Source organism: Glycine soja, chromosome 5 (assembly GCF_004193775.1).
Source record: "Glycine soja cultivar W05 chromosome 5, ASM419377v2, whole genome shotgun sequence".
In the NCBI taxonomy this organism is placed as follows: Eukaryota; Viridiplantae; Streptophyta; class Magnoliopsida; order Fabales; family Fabaceae; genus Glycine; species Glycine soja.
This window is the reverse complement of record NC_041006.1, coordinates 43,942,364-43,962,838: the sequence shown is the minus strand read 5'-3', so window position 1 is coordinate 43,962,838 and position 20,475 is coordinate 43,942,364. Positions and strand designations below refer to the sequence as shown.

At 32.9% G+C, this 20,475-nt stretch overlaps 4 protein-coding genes and 1 non-coding gene across 7 annotated transcripts; 2 read left to right on the top strand and 3 right to left on the bottom strand.

Moving 5' to 3' along the window:
- Positions 1-1,213: 1,213 nt before the first annotated feature.
- Positions 1,214-2,024, top strand: LOC114411589. Its single transcript, XM_028375223.1, has one exon. The coding sequence runs from the start codon at positions 1,266-1,268 to the stop codon at positions 1,767-1,769; it is 504 nt and encodes a 167-aa protein (XP_028231024.1). The 5' UTR covers positions 1,214-1,265; the 3' UTR covers positions 1,770-2,024.
- Positions 2,025-4,994: 2,970 nt separating this feature from the next.
- LOC114413739 (ERAD-associated E3 ubiquitin-protein ligase component HRD3A-like) lies at positions 4,995-8,080 on the top strand. Its single transcript, XM_028378276.1, has 4 exons — positions 4,995-6,251; positions 6,377-6,700; positions 6,812-7,054; positions 7,588-8,080. The coding sequence occupies exons 1-4, from the start codon at positions 5,001-5,003 to the stop codon at positions 7,810-7,812; spliced, it is 2,043 nt and encodes a 680-aa protein (XP_028234077.1). The 5' UTR covers positions 4,995-5,000; the 3' UTR covers positions 7,813-8,080.
- A 339-nt stretch (positions 8,081-8,419) lies between these two features.
- Positions 8,420-12,348, bottom strand: LOC114413738 (protection of telomeres protein 1b-like). Of its 3 annotated transcripts, XM_028378274.1 has the most exons (10): positions 12,062-12,344; positions 11,597-11,733; positions 11,096-11,285; positions 10,952-11,016; positions 10,685-10,773; positions 9,723-10,004; positions 9,585-9,628; positions 9,424-9,485; positions 9,143-9,295; positions 8,420-8,885 (listed from the first exon to the last, which is right to left on the bottom strand). In XM_028378274.1, exons 1-10 carry the CDS (start codon positions 12,201-12,203, stop codon positions 8,682-8,684), a joined length of 1,368 nt encoding a protein of 455 aa, XP_028234075.1. In that variant the 5' UTR covers positions 12,204-12,344; the 3' UTR covers positions 8,420-8,681. The 3 variants fall into 3 exon arrangements, with proteins under 3 accessions (XP_028234075.1, XP_028234074.1, XP_028234076.1); XM_028378273.1 differs by lacking the exon at positions 8,420-8,885 and having other exon boundaries at positions 8,892-9,295; positions 12,062-12,348; XM_028378275.1 differs by lacking the exons at positions 8,420-8,885; positions 10,952-11,016; positions 11,096-11,285 and having other exon boundaries at positions 8,892-9,295; positions 12,062-12,348.
- Positions 11,919-12,014, bottom strand: LOC114413901. Its single transcript, XR_003667042.1, has one exon. It is a non-coding gene; the product is annotated as a small nucleolar RNA snoR113 (small nucleolar RNA).
- A 1,158-nt stretch (positions 12,349-13,506) lies between the features above and the next one.
- Positions 13,507-17,733, bottom strand: LOC114413737 (phosphoethanolamine N-methyltransferase-like). Its single transcript, XM_028378272.1, has 11 exons — positions 17,487-17,733; positions 17,274-17,411; positions 17,043-17,186; positions 16,812-16,955; positions 16,329-16,439; positions 16,086-16,227; positions 14,703-14,983; positions 14,339-14,500; positions 14,164-14,217; positions 13,997-14,071; positions 13,507-13,899 (listed from the first exon to the last, which is right to left on the bottom strand). Exons 1-11 carry the CDS (start codon positions 17,601-17,603, stop codon positions 13,801-13,803), a joined length of 1,467 nt encoding a protein of 488 aa, XP_028234073.1. The 5' UTR covers positions 17,604-17,733; the 3' UTR covers positions 13,507-13,800.
- Between the last annotated feature and the right edge of the window lie 2,742 nt (positions 17,734-20,475).

Here is a 20,475-nt window from a genome sequence, read left to right as displayed (position 1 = left end):
ATGTACCTTCCACCTCTTTGACAACTAATTATAGGCTACGTTCAAAACGAAACGCCAATCATTTAGTTGTCCTACTTAAGATTCTTCATTTGTTAATTGAGCGAGCATATTTTGTTGGATCACACTCACTAAATCTACTTCATTAAGTATTAACATGTTTTGATCACCTTTTAAGTCTTACAAAATTAATACTTCTCACTGTGTTATACCAACTTTTTTCAATCAAATTCTATACCCAATGACTTTGGCTCTAGCCAACTAATCTCCCAAGAAATTTATTACATGAAAACATCCTTTTAATTTGACATTTTAAGAAAAGAACGTATAAAATGCCAAAGTGATTGATTTTCTTTGAATTATTCTTTAAGATTTGACAAAGTATAGACTGTTATCTAATTAGCTGTGTGCTCTAACAATTATGTGGAAAATATTAATAGCAGAACTCATGACACCTGGTAGACCCTATAAAGGTGCTAAAGAGAAATATTCACGCCCTTAATATAATATGAGTTCATGGGAATATAGTGCAAGCTAGCATTGGATAGTGACTGGATACCAAGAGATTTGACGTTTGCCATCAAATGCAGATGTTCTTTTCATATCATCCAAAACAAAGTGCATGTGTAAACATTAGAAGATATCAGGTGAATCCGTTGTTAATGGTATAAAATCAAAGAAATTATATGGTACCATATCTAATGATCAGTTAGGTAGTGTCCTTAAGCGAGGTTATCTATATCCTGTAGCCTTTCCTCCATCCCTCCCCATGTGCACTCCAATAAACTATTCTCCAATTCTCTTAACCAGTAGACACTAAGAAATACAAAATTAAACAAACTGTAAAGTTATGTGCATTGATTTATATATCCATACATCGAAGTCAAAATAGGCCAAATTTGCCAGGTTGGCCTATTTCCTTCATTCGTGGCTTTTTAAACCTTTGATTAAAAATATGGTCTTTAAAGTGACACCAGAGGGCACATAGATTCTATGCCCAAAGACACACCCGCTTACTGCTGCCAGATGGGAAACTTGGTTTTAAAGATATAACAATAACAACACTCACGACAAGCTTCAGTAGTAAAAAAAAAAAAATCAAAACATGGTAATAAAGATATGCTAACTGATTACCCAACTATGGACCTTCAGCCACAGAAAACGACAATCAACTATTTTTCTTTCTAAACTAGCAGGCAAGGCAGCTTGCATGATAAATACAGACACATTGATAACCTACTAGCCAAATAAGATTGCTAAGGTGAGAAATGGGCAATGTAGCTTCATGCACTCCTTCCTTGACACCTAATGGGGTCTTCAAGGTCCTATTCTTAGATGGGAGGCTGGAGGCCTACACAAAACCTATGAGAGCTGCAGAACTGATGCTAGAATACTCTGGACAGTTTGTTTGTGACTCTAGCTACCTCAAAGTCGGACATCGCATTCATGGGCTTCTAGCTGATGACCAACTTGAAAAGCGCAAATTCTACTTCCTTCTACCAATAGAGCTGCTCTTCTCTGTGCTAACCCATGAAGAAATGAGCTCTCTTAATTACAAAGCATCCAGGGCTACCAAGCACGCAAGTTTTAACAACTTGGGAAAGATTTTTCCAGTGTTTAGTGAATTTTGTATGTTCCCTTCTGAGCTTAAGAGATTAGAAGAAGCTGATAATCAGCTTCAGGTGGTAAGGGACCCAGAACCAGCCGTCAAAAGGTACTCCAAGCAGAGATCTTGGAGACCGGCACTGGAGACCATTGATGAAACTCTATGAAGCCCCTATATGAACATGAATGTTCATTTGTATTGGGTAGAAATTCTTGGATTCTTTTTTTTTTTTTTAGTAAACATAAGTTACTTTAGAAATTAGAATTAGTCCATAGCTTGTTCATTGATCAATTAAAGGAGTTTTCCCTCGACAAAATAACAAAATTTTGTGAGTGTGTGGGAGTTGTGGTAACATCCTTGTAATTAATGTACGCGTTTTATCGAATAAAGATGACCAAATATGCAGAGATCTTGAACCAAACTTAACATGCGTCAATTAGTCGTGGAGAGCGGTAATGGATTTTTCTCCAAACCGTGGATCAGAAGATAATTAATCTGGCCATAGTGGCATATATTTAAAGTTTATGTAAACTCTTTAAACATGTGTTTGCATGTTTTCAAGTTCGTAAATTGATCTTTGCATAAGTAACTTTCAGGGGTGCTTGTTCTTCCTTAGAAACTATTTTATTACTGAATGAAGCTTATTGTCATCCCTCGATAGTCGACATATATTTTTGTTTTATTAATTCAGGCAATAAGATATGATTATCAAGAATCTTTTGCGGAAGGAAACTTTATTATGATTAAGAGTTGCAGGGAAGTTTTTGACTAAAAGTTGAAGAAAAATTTATGAACAATATTTTGTATTTTGATTATGACTACATTAGTTATTAGATAGGCTTTTCAAAAAACAGCATTAGTTATTAGATAGATTTTCTGAATTGTTAAATTTAAATGTATCTCTGGTGTTCAATTGTTTAATGTTTATGTCATTACTTTTCTGATTTTCTTGATATATAAAATCAAGATTGAATATATGAAGGAGTTTCCACACTCAGACTTGTATGACAGCGAATGCATAAGAATTAAGAAAGGTATTATGTGCACTGGGCCGTGTGACAAGAGTGCTTGACAGAGTCCCATTATGCCTTCATTGCTCATCATGAGGGAGAGTTACTTGGGCTTTATGTTTTCACTTACAAATTAGAAGACAAACAGCTTGTTTGGTTCAAGTTTTGCATCAAGAGCAATGCAGAAGACAAACAGAAAAAGGAAAAATTATAGAAAAACAGACTCATGATGTTATATTGGCTATTGTTTACCAACATGTCATGTTTTGTTAAATATAAATACTAAACTATTTTGCTATTTTTATTTTTCATCTAAGTAAAAAACATAAATAAACATTAATTACTAATACTCAAAATATATTGTTACTCTCACAAAAAGAAAGTATAGGGAAAAGTTTTCGTTGGTTTTAAAAATATGCTTTGAAAGAAGAAAAAAATCATTAAACGAATGTCTTTAAAGCAAATAAAAAGTACATGGGGTATTTTGATATAGGGTCCGTTTGTTTAAAATTAAAAAGAAAAAGTGCTTCCAAAAAATGCTGTTTAAAAAAGTGATTTCTTAAGAAAGAGATAGAATTTACTTCTTAAAAAAATATAAAATTGTTTTCTTAAACAAAATCAGTTTAAGCAAACATACCAGAAATTCAGAAGATTATTTATTTTATTAAAAGTATTTTAAGTTTTAAAAAAAACTCATACTCTTATTTTAAAAATAAGGAGTACATGGGATTAGGAAACATTTTCACGTGCGCAAGTCTATTTTTAAAATTTTATACATAAATGAGTCTATTTTAAAAAATTTAATTACACTTTTAATCATCAACATGAATTTGTGTGGATTAAATAATAACCTATTTCATGTTGTTGATGGGACACATTTTAGTATACGGGTTAGTTCACTCAGTTTTATATTTTCCATGCATGGGATTATATAATGTAAATGATTATTTAAATAAATCATATTTATATTTTTTATGTAGTTTATTAATTACGTTAAAAATTTATAACGTTTTTTATTCTTTGTAACAAATGAGTGTATTTTTAAGTCCTAATTATAAAAAAATGTAGACTTATTTTTAAGTATATTAATTGTTATACTTGCTTTATTGTGTTCTCTTTTTATACCTTTGTATTCAGATGAGTAAGACTTGCTTAAAAAGTGAAGACAGCATTTTAATTGGGAGTTAGGACAGGAAACCTAACCTAAGAACTGAGTTGAAGAAACCTCTTAGCCATGGGATGGTTGGGCTTAGAGAGTTTATGAGGCTGCAGAACTTCAACTATTAATTTTCACCATCAACAAATGTTAGCGATCCTCAAGAGCGTTCAAAGATTTTCTAGTTTCTAACCAAAAAAATTCAATCAAATTTCTAAATAATTAAAACAAACATTTTAATTTAGAGTGGAGATTCATCGTCGTGCCATTGTTATCTTGCTCAACGTTTCAAAACTAAATTAATTCCATAACACTAGATTGATATTAAAGATCCACCGAGTTTAGAGACTCCGTTTAGTCACATTAGTCTATCTTTGAATTATCTTTTTTTTTAAATATTTTTAGGCTTTCCGAAAATAAAAATCATTATTTAAAAGTGTTGGAAGGAAGATTCAAATCATTTTCAGTTTCTTCTTCCATATTTTTTCTAGGGAAGGATTTGTATGTTACTATTATAGTTGAGTTGGTTAAAGAGGGGTTGGGTTGATTTGGGTGAGTTTTTTTTTTTATCCAACAAAAGACTTGACCGAGCTTAAAGTGATAGGAATTGACATTAGCTCCTCCATAATTGTTATTGGTTGTTATCATGTATGCAAAAATATTTTTTCTTTCATTATTCACATTCATCATTTTTATCACCTTTTCTTTCTTTCTTCTTTTCCTGTCTTTTCTCCTTACCTCACTCTTTTTTCCTTTTCCTCTTTCCCTATCTTTTCTCTTTATCTCTTTTTTATTTTTTCTTTCCTCTTTCTCTATCTTTTCTCCTTACCTCATGAATCCCTACCTTGTGTAAGTTTTTTTTTTTTTACAATTTGTAAGATGAAATTGTGATTTCTTTTTTTTTATTTCTAAAAATTTAATGAAATCATGATTTTATTATGTACTTTTTCACAAACCCAATTATATAATAGAATCACAATTTTATTGTACCAATATGAGTGTGAAAAAATATATAATAAAATTATGATTTTGTTGCACAGCATTATTTTTACACTCCCACCAGTAGAAAAGAAGTGTCTTTCTGTTGGGCATCGTGGGAATTTAAGAATTTTCAATTGTTGATAGGTGCAAATAACAAGTCAATCTGAAACTGAAATTTGAGAAAGGTGACATGGCAAATTCCTAGTGGAGGCGAAAACGTGGCAAGCGAAGTTGAAGAATAAAATTGCATATGGGAATTGTTTGCGATCCGTACAAGACCATGGCTGGCCCCAAGCCCAAGTTGTTGTTCCTGATTGTCATCCTCAGTCTCTCTGCCTCCGTCGGCGCCCGCCCCTTCGTCCTTATCCTCTCCCAGGAAGACTACAAGGACGACCCCCCCGCCGATCCCGACTCGCCCGCCGAGTGGGATGAGTTCGCCCACGGAGACGCCCACAAATCCGAGGAGGACCTCGACCCCGGCTCATGGCGCCCCATCTTCGAGCCTCCCGCCGGAGATCCCCAACCCCTCCCCGAATCCGACGCCGCCTACTACTCCGCCGTCCACAAGCTCATGTCCGGCGAGCCCGCCCTGATCCAGGACGCCGGCGAGGAGATCGCCGGCCTGGCCGTGAGCGGGCACCCTGCGGCGCAATCGGTGCTAGGGTTTTTGTGGGAAATGGGGCTTTTTAGAGAGCGGAGCAAGGGGAAGGCCTTTCTGTACCACCACTTCGCCGCGGAGGGAGGCAACATGCAATCGAAGATGGCATTGGCCTACAGCTACACGAGGCAGGACATGTTGGAGAAAGGTGTAAAGCTGTATGGGGAGTTAGCTGAAGTGGCTGTGAACAGCTTTCTGATATCGAAAGAGTCCCCTGTGATTGAGGCGGTTAGGCTTCACAACGGGGCCGAAGAGAACAAGGAGGCTCTTGGGAAATCGAAGGGGGAAGAGGATGAGGACTTTCAGATACTCGAGTATCAGGCCCAGAAAGGGAATGCTGCTGCCATGTACAAAGTTGGACTCTTTTACTACTTTGGCCTCAGGGGACTGAGGCGCGACCACTCCAAGGCCCTCTGGTGGTTTCTCAAGGCCGTTGAGAAGGGTGAGCCGCGATCCATGGAGCTTCTTGGAGAGATCTATGCCAGAGGAGCAGGTGTTGAGAGAAACTACACCAAGGCATTGGAGTGGCTGACCCTTGCTTCCAGGCACCACCTCTATTCTGCTTACAATGGGATGGGCTATTTGTATGTCAAAGGCTATGGAGTTGACCAAAAGAACTACACCAAGGCCAAAGAGTATTTTGAGAAGGCTGCAGATAATGACGAGGTTGGCGGCCACTACAACCTCGGCGTCATGTATCTCAAGGGCATTGGAGTCAAGAGGGATGTTAAGCTCGCCTGTAAGTTCTTTGTCCTCGCTGCTAACCATGGTCAACCAAAGGCCTTCTACCAGCTCGCTAAGATTTTCCATACTGGTCTTGGCTTCAAGAAGAATATTCCCTTGGTAACACCCCCCACTCTTCATCCCCTGAATTAACTTCAATCAATGTTTTATTTCTTAATGACTACTCATTCTATCATCTAATGCCTCTGCCACCAAATTTATGTGCTAATTTTTCGTGGTTTTAGGCAACTGCACTGTACAAACTAGTTGCAGAGCGGGGTCCATGGAGTTCTTTGTCTAGATGGGCTCTAGAGTCATACTTAAAAGGTGATATTGGCAAGGCATTTATGTTGTATTCAAGAATGGCTGAGATGGGCTATGAGGTCGCACAAAGTAATGCTGCTTGGATTCTTGACAAATATGGGGAACGTAGCATGTGCATGGGTGAATCTGGATTTTGCACTGATGCAGAAAGGCATCAGCGGGCACATTCTCTGTGGTGGCAAGCTTCTGAGCAGGGTAATGAACATGCTGCTTTACTCATTGGAGATGCGTATTACTATGGTCGGGTATGTGGTTTGACGATGCGCAATGCTGTGAATTCAATTTATTGGCCATTGTGCTCTCTTTTGCCTACTACACCTTTTCACTTTCTCGTGTTTTTCCCCCCCTTCTGTCAGGGTACTGCCAGGGATTATGAGCGAGCTGCTGAGGCTTATATGCATGCTAAATCACAATCGAATGCACAAGCCATGTTCAATCTTGGATACATGCATGAGCATGGCCAAGGACTTCCATTTGACCTTCATCTAGCCAAGCGTTACTATGATGAAGCTCTAGACCATGATCCTGCAGCAAAGTTGCCGGTCACACTGGCTCTTTCAAGCTTGTGGGTTCGTAAGAACTATGCTGACAGTTTCGTGGTGAGTTTCTTTGATTTACCTACTGCTACACTCCATAGTTTTTTTTTTATTCTTCTTGGAGGATATATATACACTGCATACTTACAAACAATAAGTGCAAGTTGACAGTGTTTAAATACATTGATAATATATTATCACTAATTACACAAAAATCTTAATAAATGGCCGATCGAGCAGCTTATATTTCTTCAGCAAAGCTTGGATTTTTGCCTTTTATATGCATGTCACCGTATTATCTCCAATGTATTAGACAACAACTGGCATATTTGGGTTATACTTTGTTTAATATTGTGTAGAGATACTCATCACTTCCAACTTTTTTTCTTCTTTCAATTTTATTGGATATATGGCACTAGGATTCAGCCACACAACAGTTATTATATTTAAGTATTTTTCACTGATTGAAGATGATAAAATGTTAATTTCTTTCATTAATCTGTCATTATTTTAAACTATTTTCTGTAATCCGTAACTTGCAGCAAGATTTCTCACTGTTCTAGATCCTGATTGCAGTGTGCTTATTGTTTTATTAGGTACAGGTGATTGATTCATTGCCAGAGCTGTATCCTAAATTAGAAGCTTGGGTGGAGAATGTGCTTTTGGAGGAGGGGAATGCTACAATTCTGACCCTCTTTGTATGCCTCCTAACTGTGCTGTATCTCCGTGAGAGGCAACGAAGGCAAGCTGCTGTTGCAGCTGGAGAGGTGGCTCAGCCAAATCACCCCAATGAGCTTGGTGTACCCGCCGCTCCCATCTAGTTATAGGCCAAATTTGTACCTTAGGGGAACAACACTTGTATAGCGGTGGAAATAAGTGCATTTGTAGATAGGTAGGAACACTCCTTTCGCACCAGTTCATTTAACCTCCAAAATGAGAGCCGAGTTGTAAGGTTTTGTCTTTTATTTGAACTTTACAGAGAAATTTCACTAACCAGCACAGATTTTATTTTAGTTCAAAAGTACTTTCGATTGGCTCTGATTTCAATCCCGAAAATAAATAAATGGATTGTTTAACGATTGACACTGATTTCAAGTTTCCACTTCAGATGACAAGGATCCATTTTGCTAATTAAGTCTGCGTTTATGGTATCATGTTATCATAGAAATTTGCGTAATTCATCTACATTATTTACATTCAAATTATTTAGTAATATTTATAGAGATGTTTGTCGGACGGATTTATTTGTCCAACTCGAAAATTTGCTAGGTTCATTCATTTGAAATTAAAATTCAAAATATTTGTGACAATGATATTGGCCTATTTGGTGAACATATTTCAATAGACCCAAAATAAAATTATAATTTCTAAATTTGAATTATCAAAATTAACTTTATACCGATTCAAGTCAATGAGACAATTAGGTAATGAATAATCCTAAAAATAATCATATTAAATACTTACATACGTCCATGAGCACATTTCTCACCAAAATATACATATATAATGTAATTTGTTCATCTACACATTTACATTCAAGATACAGCATGAGAGCCCTCGAAGATAACAAAAAATGAGTTTCCAGGATATCTATGTACATTAACATATTATATCTTTCTCGACAAAATATAGTTGCATTTCCTAGAATACCTATAAACACATCCTACCACGTATTGCCTTTAAAAGGATGTCACGTATCGCCTACTATTTTGATGCCAAATATTTTGAAGTTTCTACTGCCCCATACATCAGTTTTGGAGACATAATATGACTTGAGACAAACACTAACCCATGGTGGATCTCTTGGAGCATCCTTTATCCCAGTTACTCCAAGTAATCTATTTAGCTTCCTTGTCAACTCATCAATGCTTGGGTAACCATCAAAAAGGGTCTCCTGCCATTTATCATGATGACAAGAACAGGAAAAAGGATTAGCTAAACTGAACACAAACAAATAACAAAATAATTAGGCAAAATTGTAATCTTTGTTTGTATGTCTAGTGCAAATAAATGCCAAGAATACAAATTGAAAACAGTAACAGCAACTAAATAGTAAAGTGTAACATCATTTGAGTAAAAACTATAAGTGCATGGAGTGTAATTGGTGCCGAGAATCCTAAAATCAACAGACAAGTTAAAATTTGATCTAACCCCATCCTTGCCAGTAACAAAAGCATGAACTCTAGCCGTTGAATCCTCTAATGTTAGCTGCATTCTATATTTCCCAATACTAGACAACAGATTTTTAGCTAGGTATGGCATTGCTGCTACCACTCGAACAACACACTTGAATTTAGCGGTCACCTTCAACATATGAATTTAGTTAATAATAATAATAATAATAGTAATGTTGATAAAGGTAAATAACATGAATCAATAGGGAGTTAGAAGTTAAGAGTGTGGGCATGAGTGAAGAAAATAAAGTATACCACCTTTGAATGAGTGAGGACAGTCATTAAAGTAACAGGAGTCGCATGATCTTGATTAACTTCTTCTGTTACGACAAAACAGTGTTATGTCATAAGAAAATCTCAAATATTAGTCAACTTTCAAGAATCAAAGATTTAATACTAGTGCAACACAAACGAAATACCTGTAATAAATAAAGGCTTAGGAAATAACTGCTCATCAGACAACCTGGCCCAACATAAATAAGACATGTAGAAATTTTATTTTACTGACATAATAATATATCAAAACCATATATAATGAAAACTAAATTGAAAACCACCTTTGACGTTCTACAATCAGACTGTCCTCATTTGGTGTATATCGAAGTCTTGATTGAGGGGAAAAAACACCAAGCCATAGTCCATCAACCACCTTAAGATGAATATTCATAAATTTGACCCATTTATCAACATTTAAAAGGTGCAGATGATTTTTCACAACGACTTTATCAAACATTATCCTCAAGATGGATCCAGCAACAGGCAAAGTACATAGAACCTCTCTTGACAAAGGCAAGGGTTCTAGTTGTAAAGGAAGTGGACAGTTAATTTCCTCTTCAAGCCTGCAATTCAGAAACAATCAAACCCAATTTCTATTCTCATAAATTAAAACTAAATATTATAATCTATACACAAAGCATATATTGTGAAACCTAATTAAGTGAAATAAACATGACTCCAATCAAAGGTAGCATTTGGCGCACAAACAAAATGGAATAATAATGTTCTACTGCCCTTGGATTCACCTTTATAGTGGAATAAAAATTAACATTTTTAACCAATGTTCAGTCTTAATACCATTATTCATATGTTATGCTTCATCTTATTTTAATTTGTTTGCCTAATGCTACCCAAGTGATGCTTTTGATAATATCAATAAAAAAAACTATCCAATCAATAACTTTACAGCTCTTGGCATGTCATTAACACTAAATCACTTGCCAAAACTCCATTGCCCACAATTCAGTACAAAAAAAAAGAAGGGGCAGGAGATAACAGGAGAAGATAAATTGCACAATTAGAGAAGAAAAAATATTATAGTTATTTTTCCTGTATAGAAAACAATAAAACACCAACTACATAATTGTTACGCCTATATCCAGCAACTTGCAATCGAAAAGATATCATATCATATATAGAGAGTACTAGAAAAGGGCCACTGTTTTAGTTATAAGAAATTTCCAGTAACAGACATCATCACAATTTTACCCAAACATGTAAAAGTAAATTTGTATCAACTCACTTTGAACATATGACATTTGAAGGAGTGTTAGTACCATCCCAAGAAAATATAATCCACTCATCTTTAGCAGTCTCGCAAAAATGAAGGATCTAAATGTGAACAAGAAAGTAAAAGTATGAAAAAGGATGAGCATCTTGACGTGGAAAAAACTAAAAAGTAAAACTCAAATCTTATAAAAATCTCATACATTAGAATTAATGTATTCATACAAGGATCTTTGAAACCCAATTATGCAAAATATCAGAACCAGAAACACGGCCTAATTACCTTGCATGCCAAATTAACAGAAGTTTCTTCCTTGATTTCTCTTAACATGGGGAAATTACTCGAATCTACACACATCAAAATTTAGCATCAAGTTGAAAATAAACTGAAAATTCAGGTTATATCAAAGCTGAAATAATAGAAGACCTTCGTGAGGCTGAAAATTCATCAGCCATTTTCTAAGCTTAACTATTAAGCTCTCGTCTTCACGTACGTGGTGAAAATAAGAAGAAACGTGATAAGGATCCAAATCATCACCATCTTTGCCTTTATATAAACCAAAAGAGGAAAATCTCTTGTTGAAAGTAACATTTACTTCCCCTTTAAATGATTTTACCTACCAAAGATAAAATAAAAAAATGCACAGTAAAAAGACATAAGTTTATCTAATATCTAGACTGGATGAAGTTTATTTCCATTCAACTTGCACAATAGAAAACAAATGAGCATAGAGTTGACATTCAGTGAGATCTATGCAGAATTATGAAATAACATGTCTGTCTATGAATGCATATACATTGAGTGGTCAATGTTAAAGTCTCTTTTAAGTCTTTATTATTAGAAACATGTATCCATACGCCAAGAGTAACCAGAAAACCACAGCAAACAAACATATCTTTACATATAGAGGTTACTATCAGAGAATACCTCAACACAACAAAGCACAACTACATCCCCGACAGCAGCAAGACGGGGAAGTCTTTCTACATTTTCCTCAAACATGTTAATAGCCATGGAGATTTGGTGATGTGTTTCATCAATTATTCTTAGGCAACAACAAAAATCTGCAGAAGTTTTTTATACAAGATAAGCAACAATGACAGGAGACATTACATGCTAATAACTTGGAGAGACCTCAAACAAAAAGAAAAAAACATGGAAATTATGAAGACCAATAAAGGTACAAGCAGATAACATAGAATATTTCAACATTATTTAAAAAAAATGAACATGAAAATAGGGAGTGACACTGGCTCAGAACACACATTTCACGAAAAAGCTCATCAATCTACTACCAAGGAAGTAAATGGCAGCCATAAGTCCGGCCTTTTAATCATCATTGCCAGTGAAACTTGGTGGACAGAAATTTGGAGAAAGACGAAAAAAAATTACCAGTGCCCTTGGATTTCTTTGGAAAGCCGAAGTCAAGAATAACCCCAATCAACTTGGCTTTCTGGCCAACAGATCTACCAACATCTCGTATTGGCATAAACTCGTAACCTTCCCGCATCCCCGTTCTCTTTCTACTACTCATTATGAATTAGGAAATCCGAAAAGAGAAACAGACATTGGTTTGGGATGGAAGTGTTTCAGTAACAGAGGACTCTGAATTAGGGTTACGAGGCAAAGCAGATGAAACTTCAAACTTAAAAGAAAAATTATTTTAGACCCGTTGGGGGTTATAGGCAATTGGCACGGAGGTCAAGAAGGTTTTATGTAAACAGATTTTATTTTATTATTCATTCTATTAAAGTTCAATTATTATATTTTTAGAATTTTTATTCTTATTCAACTATTTCATTATTCTTTTAACATTTTTAATAATGTACTAAAAAAATGATCCAATCATTTTATTTTATTTATTTTTAATATTTTTTAGTTAATAATATATCTTTTTTTAAACAATATATATTAAATCATATCGATTTTAGCAAGGATAAACTCATGATTTACATCATAATATATATATAAAATAAGATTTTATTTTATTAATTGATGTCACGTCATTTATTCATATTCATTTCTTTTAAATAATTTAATTAATATAAATTTTATATTTATTTTGTTTTTTAAAACCTTATATAAAAGGTTTAAGAATCATAAAAATTGATATGATATATTTTTTATTGATTAAAGTAAAAATGTAAAAAATTTCTTATTACATGTATATTTTAAAATATAATTATTATTGTTAAAAATAAATTTTATGTGAATACAACTAATAAATAGTTAACAGTCAGACCATGACATCATCAACCGATAAGAACATGACACGTGATAGTCAGTCAACATCGTCACCGTCCAATTGTGACCTTAGGAGATGACCAACATTGCATGATTTTATAAAATAAAAGGACTAAATTCGTAAATTAAATTAGTGAAAGACCAAATCCAAAACTGGAAATAAACTTAAGGATCAAATTTATAATTTGATCTATAAAAATGTAAGTATTTAAAAATTTGAAAATTATAAAAAATTATATAATTTAATTTAGCATCATATAATATAAGTATATTCAATGCAGACTATGTCAAGTCATTTATATGTTAATAGTCGATTTATATAAATAATTATGACATGAATATATGTGTGTGTGAACCAATAAAAAAAGAATTTAGCAGATCGGATTAATCATTGAGAATGTAGCGAACCAATAAATTATTTTATTTTTTCTACTCTTTTAAATAAGCATCAAGAAATTTCTGCATTTTTTTCTCCTTATTTCAGCCTATTTCAATAGATTATTTTATACAATGTATTTTTTACTTGAATTTTTTTTTCTTTTAATTTTTTGTCCAATACTGTTAGTTTTCTAACGAGGGGGAGGAAAATAAAATGAGGGGGCCAAGAGTTTTCTTCTCAAATTCCAAATGAGGGGAACAATTGTTATGGCAAATTTACCAAATATTCAAACCAAAAACCAAGACGTTGAAATTATTTTTTAGCAAGGAAGCCAATGGCAAGTGACCATTGTTATTCAAATCGAAGAGCATTCTCCTCTCAGCAGATCGTCATTCTAATTCGAAAGCAGCTATGAATCTTAAACCAACATAAAAGACACAGATAACTATTCCGGCCACACAGGAATTAAATATAGCTAGAACAAGGCATATGATAGCAATAAAGCATGTCAATTTTTCTTGGCAATGAACAAGCCCCACATCTGCTCTCTAGATGCACCCCTGGTCTGCTTTGCCTTCCATCTTTCGACAATCTCATTGTAGTCTTCCTGAAAGCCGTGAATGATTTTAACAGAGAAACAACTGCCATAAAATACGGTCTCACAAAACTATCTTCAAATCATAATGAGAAAGTAACAAACCCACCTCGCTGAAGTCACCAATAAAATCGTCCTTCTTGTTCTCAAGGGCATTTAACTCCTGCTGTAGCGTGTTCACAAACTAACCCACACAAGTAATGAAGTTATTAGTACTCTAGAATCACAACTAAAAATGCAAATAGTAAGCAAAGTATATCATAAGGACAGACAAACCTGATCAGTTCGATCCTCGGCAATGACATCATCAAATCCCGCATCCTCAAGCATCTGTAGATGATTTAGAATACAAGGAGATTGTCAAGCAGAAGAAATGTTATACAATTTCGGTAGAAATCAAATGGGTGAAAGAGAAGCCAGATGATGTCGCTAATAGCACAGGCAACCATACCTGCCTATACGCTTTAATGTCATGGAGATAATATCCTCCTTTTTTTATGTACTCAGCAAATTCTAAAGATGGACTTCCAGCACTTTTGCAGTAATCTGTGATTAGAATTTTTCCTCCAGGCTTCAACCACTTGTAAAATGATCTGAATAATGTTGGTTTATCCTGTGTATTGATCCATAGTAATGTTGATTTCTCCTCAGCATGTCGCATTTAATATAATGTATTTCATGGTACTTCAAATAACTAACCTATATACTTTCAGAGGCATACACCTACAATCCTATCAATACTATAAAGCATGACACTACTAAAACTAACAATTTAAACAAGAAAAAAAAAAAAAAAAAAAAACATAGTTCCTTACTTTGACGTGCAGCATGGTGTCCCGAGTGTATATTACATCAAATGTATTCTCAGGATATGTTTTTCTATAGCAATCCGCACAATCAAATTCAACAGCGTAGTTCAGTCCAATAGCACGTTCAATAGCAAGAGAAATCATGTTTATGGAGAGGTCAATGCCAATAACCTCAACATCAAAATTCTCAGCCATGTAGAAATCACCTCCCCCAACACCACAACCAACATCCAGAACTTTCTGACCAGGCTTTAGTCCCAGCTTTGCCACAAACTCCTTTGTCGTTTCTGCCCAAGCAATGAGCAGAACATCAAAGGTTAGAAACACACAAACAACTACTGTAAACACACAGCACCTAATCTTCAAGATTCTGACCAGGACAATAGATTCTTCAAGAAAAAAAAAATTCCCAAGTATAATATATTAAGCAGTCTAAGAATAAGATATTATCTTAATTAGAACAATATTAAGTGATCAAGAACAGTGCCGGATCTCAAAATAAATTTTTTACTAGAAAAAAAAACTATACTCCCTATATATTGTGGAGAGGAAAATTAAACATACAAATATTAATTAATATGTCAATAGCAATTGAATTTATTAATAAAAGTGTATAATTACATATTTCTATAAAAACTTAAATTAAATATAAATTATATTAAATTAAGAAGAATGATGAAATGCCGCATTGCACAAGTTTATGAAATAGTCCAAAGTTAAAACTAAATAAAATGGTTGAGTTGTCCCAATCACCACAATCTTCTACCAATGACAAAAACTACACATTCAGAATGAAAAAAAAGGTAGGAAATATTGACCAATCTCTTAACTGCACACGCACGATCACTCTCAAAAAAAAATCAACACTACCAATCATAACTTATTAAGACCTTGTAGTCATGGAACAAATCACTATCTAGCAAGTCAGCCAGTAATGTATAGTGAGTAAATGATAAAAGATCACTCTTGTGGAGGACAGTCAAGGAAGACCATACTCAATAAAATGGTTGAGTTGTCCCAATCACCACAATCTTCTACCAGTGACAAAAACTACACATTAAGAATGAAAAAAAGGTATAAAATATTGACCAATCTCTTAATTGCACATGCACGCTCACTCTCACACCCAAAAAATAAATCAATACTACCAATCATAACTTATTAAGACCTTGTAGTCATGGAGTAAATCACTATCTAGCAAGTCAGCCAGTAATGTATAGTGAGTAAATGATAAGAGATCACTCTTGTGGACAGTCAAGGAAGATCATACTACAATGTCAATTTTAAGAAATAGGAAAGATCTCTATGATACCATGTCAGATTTAAGAAAAACGAGAGATCTCTAAGATAGCAAGGTATGAGGAAGGAAAGGAAAATATGAAGGCATACCAAGTCCACCAGTGCTCACAAAGCCTGGGCCATACATCCGTTCATATCGTAAAATACTCTTGTGGCTGTATTCAACTCTATCCAAGAAGCGCTGGAAACCCCTATCATCTTGTGACCTAACTTTCTGCCATATCCAGCAAATCTGTGCAACAAAGATATTATTGTACAAAAATATTGTCTGTCAAATGGGTAAGCAGAAATTATGGATAACACTCACAAGAAATGGAAATCCAATTCTATTACCTGGTTTTGATTCTTCTTATTTCGAACATAAGCTCCAATGCATTTACATCCCACAAGAGAAAGCTCAAAGGAATTCCCAGTATTATCACTCATATGGCACTCTTTAAATACCTGCATGAAAATAGGGGTTGACAGATCAAAGTCATCAAAACCAAAGTTTTAAAGGAGTTGTTTGTTCTATAAAATACATACAGCTCTTCATCAATGTTGTGTATACATAGAACAGAACGGAAAAAATCATAAAACTGCAGCATAAACGGTCAAAGACTTTTTTGCTTGCAATAGGGAAGTGCATCTATTAAATGAGTTCAATTATATTTCTGAAGATACTTTATTGAATCTAAAGGTTCCATCTCCATAAAATAGAAATCGTACACTCCAACGGAGCCCTAAATTGATGTCCAGCTCATTCTTATTCTAACAATTTTCCGGCACAAACTAAGGGAGTGATGTAAGATTGTAAATACACTTTAAAGAACAAACCTTGGTATAAAATCTGGGTTCCCTGTAGTGAGTAGGGTTGTATTTTCTCTTTGAATCTCCAGATTGGTGGAAACAAGATTCTCTAAAGAATATATATCCACCATCTTTTAACCATCTGACCATCCTTTCAGCTAATTTTTCAACCTGAAGCATCAAGGGAGAAACAAAAGCGTAAGTTGAGCAGGCCTATATTGAAAACAAAATCATGAAAATTTTGCAAACAAAACTTGCCTCAATATCTGAGAGATACATAAGTAACCAATTTGAGAAAACGACGTCAACGGATCCTTCAGAAACGTTATTTGACATATTTGGAGATGTGACATCAGCACACAAGAATTTGACATGGTTGTGGTGTCCATTGATGGTTTCATTCTGCAAAATGTTACGAAAGAAGGGTGATTCATAATGCGAGTATATATGTAAAAAATGAGGATGGATATGAATTTGAGAGTGCGAGACCTTCTTGATAGCAGTGTCAATGAAGTCCACAGCAAGCAATTGACCAGCTTTCAGAGCCAATTCACCAGTAAATCGACCAATACCAGCACCAAGCTCAATAACGGACTTGCCTTCGAATGGAGGTAATAGGGAAAGCACCTATGGAAGATAAAAGAGAAGAATGAAATGCGAATAATAATAGGAAGTAGAAGAAAAGAAAAAAAGAGCAATTACCTCGGGTCTCTCTTCTTTGTCGAGATGAGCGGCTTTGGAATCGAGCATCATTGCCTCGACGGAGAGATCGGCGGAATGCTGAAGCCAGTAAGATTTCTGAATGTGACGCTCATCCATAGCTGAAAGCGGTGGGTGTGTGTGTGTGGCTAAGTGCCTTCAACAGCGAGACGGGACCTTGAGAAACTCCTGGATCTACGGTTGTTACCTTTCCCTCTTTGCTGCATTACATTACATTACCCTCCCTATCCCTACTCCCCCTTCTCCTTTTATATCAAACCTACCTACATTTTCTGCCTTGCATTTATTAATTTGTGGTCAGAATTCTCTTTTACTTTTACTTCATCACAACTAACTTTCAATAAAAGAAAATTTTCATTTTTAAATTACAAAATTATTATTATTTTTTATAACAAAATAAATTAAAAGGAACAGAATGATGCGGTTAAATGATCAGTTAATTTTTTTTAAATAAACTATAGTCTTTTTAGGTCACTAACCAATACAGTTAACAATATTTTTTTAATCTGTACTATAGGAATCAAATTAAAGTATTAAAATATTTACCACACCTCATGCATATTATTCTTAAGCTGAATCTGTTTCCGGATCTCATTGTGTCAATCGTCTTTCGCCACGTGGCTTCCATGTCTCCTCAAACTTTCCTTTTCCTATTAGGATTTCTTATTTATTTTCAAATATTCAAAAGTTATTCTCGTGAAACTTTTAGTATTTTTTTCTAACAAAATTAAAATGTTATTTTTTTCCTCGGATCAAAGTTCATGCATCCAAGCTTACGGGCATGATTTTTTTAAATCGATCATATATATATATATAATTAATATAAAAAGTATTACATTTTATATTAAAAAAATTGAAAATTGAAAATTCAAATTCTTCGTCTTTGGAGACTCTCCAATTTAAGGCCAACACATTTATCGAAATGGTCATCATAGATAAAAAGATATGTTTTAAACAATTTTTTTCATGTAATTTTATGAATTCAAAGTGTTCATACCTATCAATTCCTTTTTATAAAGACATAAAATATGTATAATTTGGAGTAGTGAGTTAGAAGAATTTGAAATACTCTTAAACAAAGGAACCTGTTACAAGATTAGCTAGAAATCTAAGGGTGACAATAAACAATTATAAATACAATACCATCAATTATCAATATTAAATATATTTTAAGTCAATTACCTATGTAAACTCTATTGTTGATTTATCTATTCGATTTCCATTTTATGAGTTTACATTCGCACCTTATACAAATATTTTTGAAGCAAACATCGAAGATGCATGTTTAGTTCCTAATATAGCAAAACTATTTTTGATTGGCTAATTAACAATTTTCTTTCATTTTTTAATTAGCAAAAAATCTATTATTAATTATCATTTTAATATCATTCTTATATTATTTTTTTTATTTGTAGACATTATTGGACTGATTGCGGTTAGGGGATAATTAGTTCAATACAAGCAAGAAGAAAAAAACTACTTTATATATTGTCGCCGAATTAGACAATGTTGTGGGTCTTTTTGTCGTCACAAATTTATTTTCATATTTAAAAATTATTATAATTTAAATTTACGTTTTTAAACAACATTACAATCTAATTGTAGGGGAAAAAAATTGAGATGCACTCTATGGGAGGATTATGTCCCTCAGCTGCTAGAATTCATTGATCAAAATCTAGATACTCATGAAGTGTTGATTTTGCACTTAGGAAAAATGGGATTGTTTAAAGGTAACTCTTTATAACAGACTTTATAAAAATATTTTATCCATTATATGTTATATAAAAGAAAGTTTTATAAATATAAAATGATGTTTGTAACACCTCAATCGAATAACTATCTTTTAAATAGTTACTTTAAAACTAAATTTTTTCATTAAGTATAGAATTTAATTTTTATTTTATTTTTTCTATATAATTTTAATCTGGTGTATATTTTAGTTTGACAATAATATGACATTATTGTATCCTTAATAATGATTATTATAAAATAATTATACAAAATTATTTAATAAATTTTTACCTTGCACATAAAAATTATACCAGACTTATCATTGATTAAAATACATCATTATGAAAATATTTGATATAAATTGAATCATGGAAAATATTTGTTTATTAATTTCATTAAAGTTTCACTTCTTATGAAATTTATTCATGAAAAATATTTAATGAATTATAATTAAATAATTATATAGAATTATTTAATAACATTTTTACATTAATAAAATTTAGGTCTTCAAAATGAAAATTGCACAAAATTTTATCATTGATGAAAATATATCATTCTATTAATATTTGATAGAAATTTAATCACAGAAAAATTTATTTATTTATTTTAATAAAATATTATTTTTATGACATTTATTCATGAAAAATATTTAATGAATTATAATAAAATTATTATAAAAAATTATTTAATAATATTTTTTACATTACTAAAATTTAGATCTTCAAAATAAAAATTACACAAAATTTTATCATTATTGAAAATATACCCCTTTGTTAATATTTGATTGAAAATTAATCAAAAATATTTGTTTATTTTTTATTTTAAAAAAGTTTCATTTCTTATGATATTTATTCATGAAAAATATTTAATAAACAAGTTATTTATCGGATTAATTTAATTAAAAATAGAATTAATCATAATAAAATTAAAAATAAAATTTATGTAAGTAAATGAATAAATATATATTTTCTGAAATAATTCAAATTAAAAGAAAAGATATATATCATAATGCAAATATATTTGAAATTAAATTTTGAAAAAAATTAATAAGAAAACCAAATCATCAAGTATCAATTCAAATAACTAACGTTAATATATTTTTTTCTTCAATTCCAACCATAACTAAACGACGTTTTCTAATAATATTTTTTATAATTTAAATATTTTTAGATGATATTTAAAGCTTAAAAAAGTAAATTAAATATAAAAAAATTTACTCAGATTTTGTTATCTCAAATCA

Bases quoted from the DNA above. Each gene is read 5' to 3' on its own strand.
- LOC114413739 (XM_028378276.1), top strand. From the start codon at position 5,001: ATGGGAATTGTTTGCGATCCGTACAAGACCATGGCTGGCCCCAAGCCC. The intron at 6,252-6,376 runs GTAACACCCCCC...TCGTGGTTTTAG, and splicing joins TCAAGAAGAATATTCCCTTG to GCAACTGCACTGTACAAACT. The intron at 6,701-6,811 runs GTATGTGGTTTG...CCCTTCTGTCAG, and splicing joins ATGCGTATTACTATGGTCGG to GGTACTGCCAGGGATTATGA.
- LOC114413737 (XM_028378272.1), bottom strand. From the start codon at position 17,603: ATGGATGAGCGTCACATTCAGAAATCTTACTGGCTTCAGCATTCCGCC. The intron at 17,187-17,273 runs GTCTCGCACTCT...AACATTTTGCAG, and splicing joins TTGACACTGCTATCAAGAAG to AATGAAACCATCAATGGACA. The intron at 14,984-16,085 runs GTATGCCTTCAT...TTGCTTGGGCAG, and splicing joins TGTGAGCACTGGTGGACTTG to AAACGACAAAGGAGTTTGTG.
- LOC114413738 (XM_028378273.1), bottom strand. From the start codon at position 12,203: ATGAGTAGTAGAAAGAGAACGGGGATGCGGGAAGGTTACGAGTTTATG. The intron at 11,734-12,061 runs GTAATTTTTTTT...AAACTTCTGCAG, and splicing joins AAAGAAATCCAAGGGCACTG to ATTTTTGTTGTTGCCTAAGA. The intron at 11,286-11,596 runs GTATTCTCTGAT...TATCTTTGGTAG, and splicing joins TTGTGCTTTGTTGTGTTGAG to GTAAAATCATTTAAAGGGGA.
- LOC114411589 (XM_028375223.1), top strand. From the start codon at position 1,266: ATGGGCAATGTAGCTTCATGCACTCCTTCCTTGACACCTAATGGGGTC.